General features: G+C 42.7%; 1 protein-coding gene across 1 annotated transcript; it reads left to right on the forward strand.

Annotated features, from left to right (window-relative positions):
• The first annotated feature begins 1,682 nt into the window (after positions 1–1,682).
• Positions 1,683–4,100, forward strand: rnf7 (ring finger protein 7). Its single transcript, XM_079465739.1, has 3 exons — positions 1,683–2,381; positions 3,319–3,366; positions 3,657–4,100. Exons 1-3 carry the CDS (start codon positions 2,207–2,209, stop codon positions 3,773–3,775), a joined length of 342 nt encoding a protein of 113 aa, XP_079321865.1. The 5' UTR covers positions 1,683–2,206; the 3' UTR covers positions 3,776–4,100.
• Positions 4,101–9,810: the final 5,710 nt, after the last annotated feature.

Below are 9,810 nucleotides of genomic sequence, written 5' to 3' on the forward strand. Positions count from 1 at the left end.
AAGTTCAGCGATATTCTCTTGATCTTCATTCTGACTCATATTTGCTGCAAACATAAGAGATGTCTGTTTCTAGATTCAGTAAAAGTGCACGCGCTGACGTCTTCTGTGCGGTGTCTTAAATGGGCGATGACGTCACGAGCAGCCATAAGGCTGTTTCATATTTTTGTAAGTCGTGATTATGGGGACAGTAGTTATTACAATACTAATAAAAATACAAAAAAGTATTAGATCAAGATGTATAGGCTAGGAAGAAAGCTAAGACGAAACGTAAAGCAAAGGCCTGAAACTTTTTACATTTTTATTAGAGAGATAATATAGTCTATTACTGCATTTCAAAAGCATTGGACTTTTTTTCTTTGGTTAACGTTTTTCCCGATTTTCTGTCCACATATAATTTAATATACTGTACTATAGAGGCATTAGATATGACGAGCAGCACTAGAGCTGTCCCTATGTGACCAGTCTGTCTAATGACTTAAATGATCGCTTACCCTCAGCAACAAAAAAATGCGGAAAGAGTTGTTTATCATCAGACGATGATGACAGGCCTACAACATTAAACATGCATGTCATTCCATTTTACATAGATAGACCAAACGAGGAACTTATACAGAAACGATTAAATTATATATATGCAACAAGAATGCCATGAAATGTAGTTGAATTATAGGCTACAAGTAGGGGCGTCGCAAGTGGGGGTGGTGACCGCTCACAGTCCTGACTCGCTCACAGCAGATGATGATAGCAGGCATACAACTATACAGCTAACGATAGTGTTGATCCGATGAAGTAGTATTTTGTTTTTAGTTTTTGTGTCTGAAATGTATAAGTGCATTATTTTTGGAAGGCCGGTTAAATGATTGAAATCGATCTCGGTGGTCTAAATAAACAGCAATTTCGTTGTTCTCAGCCTTCACAAAAATTGAGTTATATTCAGCAGACAACAAAAAAAGTTGGAACTTTAAAACAATCCCTTGGACACTATTTACCGGACTACGGAGCACGAAGGGACAAACATCTCGCGCTTTTTGTTTTATCTGCGTATTGGCGTAAACTTTGGATTTGTACGACGTACGTTGAGGTAGTCCTTCTGATATATTCAATTTATCCCTAATAATATATAAACATTCAATTAAAATGTTAACATGCCAAAATTTTAATAAATATGTAAGTAATAAAAATATGCTTTTTATTTGTAATAAATTTTGATAAGGGGGAGCCAAAATTGACATTGGCATTAAACGTTTTAAGAAATATGAATTGGCAGTCTCAGTTACAGTAATGAAGTGGCATTATCACAAAAATGTATTCAGTACTAGCCACTTTGGGTTATGTTTTGGATTGCACTTCCTCTATTAATGAAACACAATTCAAATAAATATAGTTAACCCTGGCTACAGCATTGGGCCTACTGAGGATTATGCTACTGTAGTCCAGCCATCAAGCATAATGCAAGGAATATTTAAAGAAAGTTTTAACCCAGCAGTCCCCCGTGGATAATTATGTCATGAAATAAACAGTTTGTTTGTGTGTTTATTACTCATTGTTACTATGTGTGTCATTTATTCATTGCATCTACAGAAAAACTTTATGATAATGTACTTAAAGCATGAATCTCCAACCCTATTCTTGGATATTTACCTTTCTGCATACTTGTTCCAACACACCTGCCTGTAATTTTCATGGTTCAGGTGTGTTCGGTTGTGTTGAAACCTTGAACTCTGCAGGACAGTCTCTTTGGTATAATAAAGAAATGGGCTAACAGTTGAGAGCAGAGAGCTTGTGGATGGATGTTTCAGTTCAAGGTTGTGTGAGTTTTGTATTTTAGTAAGCAACAGGAAAAAAGCCACCTTAAATAAAGTCAATGGAACTTTATTTATTTAAAGCGTATCCCATACGTGGGTATCTCCAGCTAGACCCAGAAATCCACTGACCCTGCATTGCTCCACATTATTCATTTTATTTAAAGGCTTCTATTCATATTCACTATAACTTTTCATAACTATTAACTCTGCGAATTGCATTCGATGACGCTTATTTCAAAGGAAATAGTTTGCCAAATTAGGAAAGATGGTCAAAGTTGACTTGAATTTGAAGAAATCCATCCACAGGCTTGTCTATTGACAGCTCCAGTGAGCGACCGAGATTCGTGTCTGCAGACGAGCGCAGCTCAGCCATTTTGATTCTGCGGCTGCGCCTCTTCGCTATGGCGGAGATGGACGACGGAGACGAGCCGGTTTTAGTTCACACACACAGTGGCTCGTCCGGGTCCAAGTCCGGGGGTGACAAGATGTTTTCCCTCAAGAAGTGGAACGCAGTGGCGATGTGGAGCTGGGACGTGGAGTGTGATACCTGCGCTATATGCCGGGTTCAAGTAATGGGTAAGTGTTTCTCAAGCTAACCGGCTAGCAAACAGATAGCACTGTTGTATTTTGTCCTTTATTGTGCGTGCTAGCTGGTTATTCTCGGTATATTATGCGAACACGGCTTACAAGCGTTACAGGGTAATTTATAGAAATGGTACACGCGTGTTTTAAAACAAAAGACCGCAGTAGACCACGAAGTCAGCTGCCCACCCTGACAGCACATATAAACTCCAGTTACAACGCACATTTGATGCCAAAACTATCGTTGTGTTAACGTTTAAGTAAAGATTTAATGAAACCCCAATGTAACCTGACAATACACACATGATGGTGAGAATACCGATTGGGTTTAAATCAAACGTAGAAACTGTCATAAGATATGAATGATGACTCGCGTGTTTACGGTGCTCAAAAGGCTTAGTCACGTGTTCATATAAACCTGTATAATGCTCTGTTATACCGAATCAAATTCTCAAATAAGTGTAAAATTCTGATGGACCTATAATTCTCCAAATTTGATCAAATCCTTTTTTGGTTGCCCACGTGTAACTTAAGTGTTGCCAAAAATGATCAATGGGTTGCTAAAAAGGAAAAAAGCGAAATCTATAAATGCACATTTGGTAGCCTACCCTAAAATACCTATGATACCTACGAAAATGAGTATGCCATGCCCATAATAATATTTATGCCCATAAGTAATATGTCTAGATACACATTGTTAAAGCCAGAATTGCATGTATCACTAGTCATTTTCTGTATGTATTTTAACTGATGCGCAATAACTAAGTAATTGATGATCAATGCAGTCAAGTTAATCAGTTGTAAATATGATTACATAAAAATATGACCCGGATTTCAGCTACGTCCTGTATTAGTTTATGGTATTATTGAAGGGTCGGTCTGCAGATGTTTTTTACTAAATGAATCGTGTGTATTTGTTAATGTATTTTAGATGCGTGTTTGAGATGCCAGGCTGAAAACAAGCAAGAAGACTGCGTTGGTAAGTCACTCATTACGTCTGTAAATCAATTTCAGTAAGCCCTACAAAGCAGATGGCATCGCGGTCTGTTGCACTACAGATTTCTGTTCATTTGCGTTTTCTTTTCACATGTTCTCACTTATTGTTTTTACTATTACTATAAAGTAATAGTAAGGAGTGGTTGCTAGTATGAATGGCTCATCTTTTTCACGTACATCCTTGAATAATGGACTATACTACTTGCACTTTAAGCGGCGCAAACCAGGAACTGTGTGTATCTCACTCATCTGTCCTTCTGTCTTGTGTTTCAGTGGTATGGGGAGAGTGCAATCACTCCTTCCACAACTGCTGTATGTCCCTTTGGGTGAAGCAGAACAACAGATGCCCACTTTGCCAACAGGACTGGGTGGTACAGAGGATTGGCAAGTGAGGGTTCGGGCCTTGTAACCACATCATCTCCGTCCACTTTGGCACCTCTCCACCTATGGAGAACAGGACTGATTATCAGAGCATCTGTCCTGCCACTGAATGTGTAGTTCCACCTATGTGCATGTCAGAGTGATATCATGGATGCAGGCAGACGTTCAAGGGGACGCTGGTTCGTTTAACTCCTCTGTCACCTAATACAGCATTAACTTGAGCCAGCTTGGGGAGCTCCGGGTTTGTAGCATCACATGTGATGAACTGAAGAACTGTTGTACTATGAATGTGTGTGTTTTAAGTGTGCTAGAAAACAATAAAATACTCAAATGTTTTATAGTTGTTTACTTGTTATACAAATGAACAGAGAAGGCATTGCAATACCTGAATCTTATTGGATGAGAAGTGTTAGAAGAATGTGTTTGCGACACTTTTTTTTGCTCTTTATTGTCCTGTATCAAATCATCAAACGCAGTTCTATGGATAGGATATTTAACATACTAAAAATTGCTTTAAAGATCCCGTTTTGGATCCAGAAAGGGTCATTATAGAGAATGTTAAGCTACGTCACACTGTGTTGAATGTTGGGCCATCTTGGGTGGATTGCTGCTAGTGTGTTCAATTCAGTGTTTTTCTTGTATTAGGAAATAGAACTACGGTAGGTCGGGTCTTGCTGTGTTTAAAATGTAATGGCACTAAGCATTAGTCGTTCAGGAAAAGCACCTTGTTCTTTCGATTTCCCCATATATCAAACAAAAAAAGTAACGGGACATATTAAAACAACAATAGCATTGGAGAGTATGATCCTTCCACGATGCTGGCGGAACTGCAACATAGGGCGTAACGTCAGCTTCAAATTCTCTATCGTGATTCGTCTAGATCCAGTGAGTTATAGTTATGAGAGTCTTTGGACAGGGTCGCGGTTAAAGAAATTTTGATTATTGTGCAGATGTTTTGTTAAGGATGTTTCGCGCTGGCTTGTTTACCTCGATAGGAATGGAGTCAGACCCTGGGGTAAGTGTGTTAACACACTGATAACTGCACTTATTGCATATCTTTAGAAGCCCTGCTGTGTAAAAGGAACTGTACTGGACAACTAGTCAAGTCCAAGCTTTTCTAAATTTTCATTGTTACAAAGCAGCTGTACAAGAAAACATTGACTTTAAGCAAAACATCAGTTTATGCAAGTCAAAACACAGGTCAAATATTAGACAGACAATAAATACTTATATGCAGCGTTAATTAAATAAAACTATAAAAATCTAGCAGCCCCCCGGCCAGGCAAACAGTGCAAAGCAGTATGCAAACGGTGGCGAGGAAACTCCATTGGAGGAGAAAAAAAACCTCAACTACTCTGTCATTCAATTCAGTTTTATTTATATAGTGGTTTTCACAATGTTTCATTGTTGCAAAGCAGCTTTACAGGAAAAATGAAAAGAAACAAAAGTTAGTATTACGATTATACTAATAGTATAACAAGGGTCCATCTTTGCATCTCTATTGTTGATGGAGATTGCCTGGGCTGGTGCTGGGATGATCAGTTAAGTTCACAGGATCTCAGGTGTCATGTGGTCACATTTCTAGACCTTGTAAGAACTCTTAGCAGCTTTGAACTAACTGTAATTTCTTTAATGCTGACGCAAGACAACCACCGAGTAGCGCATTACAATAATGAAGTCTAAATGCATGAACTAGTTGTTCTGCATCCGAAATACAAAGAATATTCCGCAGTTTGGCAATGTGTCTAAGATGGAAGAAGGCTGTTTTTGTGACGTTTCAGATGTGGTTTTCAAAAGACAGGTTGCTGTCCAAGGTTATGCCAAGGTCTTTAGCTATATTTGCTGAGGTAACGGTGCATCCTTGTATTTGCAAATTGGAATCTGAAATGTTCTACTTGCAGGTATTTGGTTTGTAGCTCAGTGGTAAGAGCATGGCGTTAACAACTACAAGGTTGTGGTTTTGATCCCAGGGAATTGCGCATACTTAAAAACAAACTTATAGGAAAAATGCAATGTAAATCGCTTTGGATAAAAGTGTCTGTCAAATGCGTTAATGTAAAAAATACTCCAATGTTTTATGCCCTGAACGCACTCTTCCAGTTTTGTTAATTTTGAGGTTTCGGCCGGTCTAGATGATATGTATATCTGAGTATCGTCTGCATAGCTATGAAAACTAATTCAATGTTTTCTAATAATGTTACCTACGCGGAGCATGTATATAGAGAATAGCAATGGTCCTAAAACCGATCCTTGAGGTAATCCAAAAATTACTGGCATTTGATTTGATGATTCCCCATTTAAATGAACAAAATGATATTGGTCTAATAAATATGATCTGAACCACCTTGTCCCTGATTAGCAATATAATTCTATAAGTGATCTAGCAGTATGACAAGATCTATATCGATGCGGCACTAAGGTCAAGTAAAACTAGTAAGAACAGAACAGCCTTTGTCTGATGCTAGGAATAGTTTGTTTGTAATTTTACCAAGTGTGTTTTCCCTGCCAGAAATCTTTCATCAAGGCTGTTTGTTATAGGAAAGAGCACAATGGCGCAGATACTACTTTTTCCGTTATTTTAGACAGATATGGAAGATTTGATAGCGGTCTATAGCTCCCTAAACTGTGGTTTCTTAACAAGAGGCTTATCTTAAAGGGTTTTGGAACATGACCTTTGATTAATAATATTAAGAATGGGCTCTACTGCAACTGATAATAACTATTTTTAACAGTTTAATGGTTACGGGTTCTAATAAACATGTTGTCGATTTAGATTCTGTGATAAGTTTGTATAAAGAAGATTAAAAATGGCAGCCCGACACCGTGGTATAATGAACACACACACAGGCTCTAAAGAAAGCGGCACGAAAAATGGAGCGCACGAAAAACATGAATACGTGTTTTTCGTGTCTTTGGTGTGTTATAAGTTGCCCATGCATATATCAGACACGTAAAATTGCAAAAATGTAAGTGTCGGAACAAAAGATGCATTTTCTTGAAAAGCAAATGCTCATCCAGACCTGCCTGAAACGCCTCGTTTAACCACACCCCCACAAATCTACGTCAGTTCGTGGTAGGATTTGACCGCCCCAAAATGTATCCACAAGTAAGGTGGGCGTACCTGTCAGTACAATTACTTTGGAACCTGAGGTTTCAAACATGGTAAGAGGCGTTACATTTCCGTCTCACACATGCATTATTCAACCAATCACTACGCACTGGCTAACTGACCACACATAGCACGTTCAATAAAAGGAAGGAAGGAGGCGGGAACCAGCGAACATAAAACAACTTTTAATTAATAAATAAAAACGTAAAAAGACAGCCGGCAGCCCTCTCACGGCGACTGCCGGCGACACACACAAGCCGAACATAAACTCCGAAGAGAAACAATGTTTTTTGTCGTGTCACCCATCACTCCCTAAAACTGCTAATGAGTGCTACATGGCAAACTGCTTCGTAATGTTTTGCGCTACAATCACACATGCACGTTTGTTTGCAAGCACCTTTGCAAATGAATTGCCAGCGAAAAGTTGGTAAATGGAGTCAAGGAGTGGATTCTAAAATCAAACACTGCTTACTTGAGCTAAATGAGCACACAGGTTGTAGTAATGCTTTAGTTATTTATCACTGTCTGTATGTTTCCTGGTTTTTTGTACCGGAAACTTAAGGCACCACTTCAGCTCAGTAATGTAAGTAAAAAGATATCAAGCAATTATTAAACAGCAGTACACAGACAATAATGAAATAAGAACAATGGCAAATTGAACAGTTACAAAATTATGCAAACATTGCAGACATAGTCCCACCAGCGTGTCCTAGGTCTTCCCCGGGGTCTCCTCCCGGTCGGACGGGCCCGGAGCACCTTCCGGGGAAGGCGTCCAGTAGGCATCCGTAACAGATGCCCAAGCCACCTCAGCTGACCCCTCTCGATGTGGAGGAGCAGCGGCTCTACTCCGAGCTCCTCCCGGGTGACCGAGCTTCTCACCCTATCTCTAAGGGATCGCCCAGCCACCCTGCGGAGGAAGCTCATTTCAGCCGCCTGTATCCGGGATCTTGTCCTTTCGGTCATGACCCAAAGCTCATGACCATAGGTGAGAGTAGGAACGTAGATTGACCGGTAAATTGAGAGCTTCGCCTTGCGGCTCAGCTCTTTCTTCACCACGACGGACCGGTACATCAGCCGCATTACTGCAGAAGCTGCACCGATCCGTCTGTCAATCTCCCGGTCCATCCTTCCCTCACTCGTGAACAAGACCCCAAGATACTTAAACTCCTCCACTTGAGGAAGGAACTCTCCACCAACCTGAAGTGGGCAAGCCACCCTTTTCCGACTGAGGACCATGGCCTCGGATTTGAAGGTACTGATTTTCATTCCAGCCGCTTCACACTCTGCTGTAAACCGTCCCAGTGCATGCTGAAGGTCCTGGTTTGAAGGGGCCAACACGACAACATCATCCGCAAATAGCATAGAAGAGATCGTGTCGTCCCCAAACCTGACACCCTCCGGCCCCTGGCTGCGCCTAGAAATTCTGTCCATAAAAATTACGAACAGAACCGGTGACAAAGGACAGCCCTGCCGGAGTCCGACATGCACTGGGAACAAGTCCGACTTACTGCCGGCAATGCGAACCAAGCTCCTGCTTCGGCCGTACAGGGACCTGACAGCCCTTAGCAAAGGACCACAGACCCCATACTCCCGAAGCACCCTCCACAGGATGCCACGAGGGACACAGTCGAAGCACCCTGTAGAGGGTGTAGAGCTGGTCCAGCGTTCCACGGCCTGGACGAAAACCACACTGTTCCTCCTGAATCCGAGGTTCTACTATCGGCTGTATTCTCCTCTCCAGTACCCTGGCATAGACTTTCCCGGGAAGGCTGAGAAGTGTGATCCCCCTGTAGTTGGAACACACCCTCCGGTCCCCCTTCTTAAAAAGAGGGACCACCACCCCGGTCTGCCATCCCAGAGGCACTGTCCCCGACCGCCACGCGATGCTGCAGAGGCGTGTCAGCCAAGACAGCCCCACAACATCCAGAGACTTGAGGTACTCAGGGCGAATCTCATCCACCCCCGGTGCCTTGCCACTGAGGAGTTTCTTGACTACCTCAGTGACTTCGGCTTGGGTGATGGACGAGTCCTCCTCTGAGCCCTCAACTTCTGCTTCCTCAATGGAGGACGTGACGGTGGGATTGAGGAGATCCTCGAAGTACTCCTTCCACCGTCCGACGACATCCCCAGTTGAGGTCAACAGCCTCCCACCTCCACTGTAAACAGCATTGGTAGGGCACTGTTTCCCTCTCCTGAGGCGCCGGACGGTTTGCCAGAATCTCTTCGAGGCCAGTCGATAGTCCTTCTCCATGGCCTCACCAAACTCCTCCCAGGCCCGAGTTTTTGCCTCCACAACCACCCGGGCAGCAGTCCGCTTGGCCTGCCGGTACCTGTCAGCTGCCTCAGGAGTCCCACAAGCCAACCAGGCCCGATAAGACTCCTTCTTCAGCTTGACGGTTTCCCTTTCTTCCGGTGTCCACCACCGGGTTCGGGGATTCCCGCCTCGACAGGCACCGGAGACTTTACGGCCACAGCTCCGAGTGGCCGCTTCGACAATGGAGGCGGAGAACATGGTCCACTCGGACTCAATGTCTCCAGCCTCCCTCGGGATCTGGTTGAAGCTCTGCCGGAGGTGGGAGTTAAAGATCTCTCTGATAGGAGACTCGGCCAAGCGTTCCCAGCAGACCCTTACAGTACGTTTGGGTCTGCCGGGTCTGTCCAGCTTCCTCTCCTGCCATCGGATTCAACTCACCACCAGGTGGTGATCAGTTGACAGCTCCGCCCCTCTCTTAACCCGAGTGTCCAAAACATATGGTCGCAGGTCAGATGAAACGACCACAAAGTCAGTCATCGACCTGCGGCCTAGGGTGTCCTGGTGCCACGTGCACTGATGGACACCCTTATGCTTGAACATGGTGTTCGTTATAGACAAACTGAAGCATAACTGTATATTTACTGTAACGAAATGTACAGGCTGCTTTAAACACATGCAGTCAC

The sequence above is a fragment of the Barbatula barbatula genome, assembly GCF_947034865.1.
Source record: "Barbatula barbatula genome assembly, chromosome: 10".
Taxonomy (NCBI): domain Eukaryota; kingdom Metazoa; phylum Chordata; class Actinopteri; order Cypriniformes; family Nemacheilidae; genus Barbatula; species Barbatula barbatula.

Coding starts and splice junctions, on each gene's coding strand:
- rnf7 (XM_079465739.1), top strand. CDS start 2,207: ATGGCGGAGATGGACGACGGAGACGAGCCGGTTTTAGTTCACACACAC. Junction 2,382..3,318: donor ATGCCGGGTTCAAGTAATGG/GTAAGTGTTTCT, acceptor AATGTATTTTAG/ATGCGTGTTTGAGATGCCAG. Junction 3,367..3,656: donor CAAGCAAGAAGACTGCGTTG/GTAAGTCACTCA, acceptor CTTGTGTTTCAG/TGGTATGGGGAGAGTGCAAT.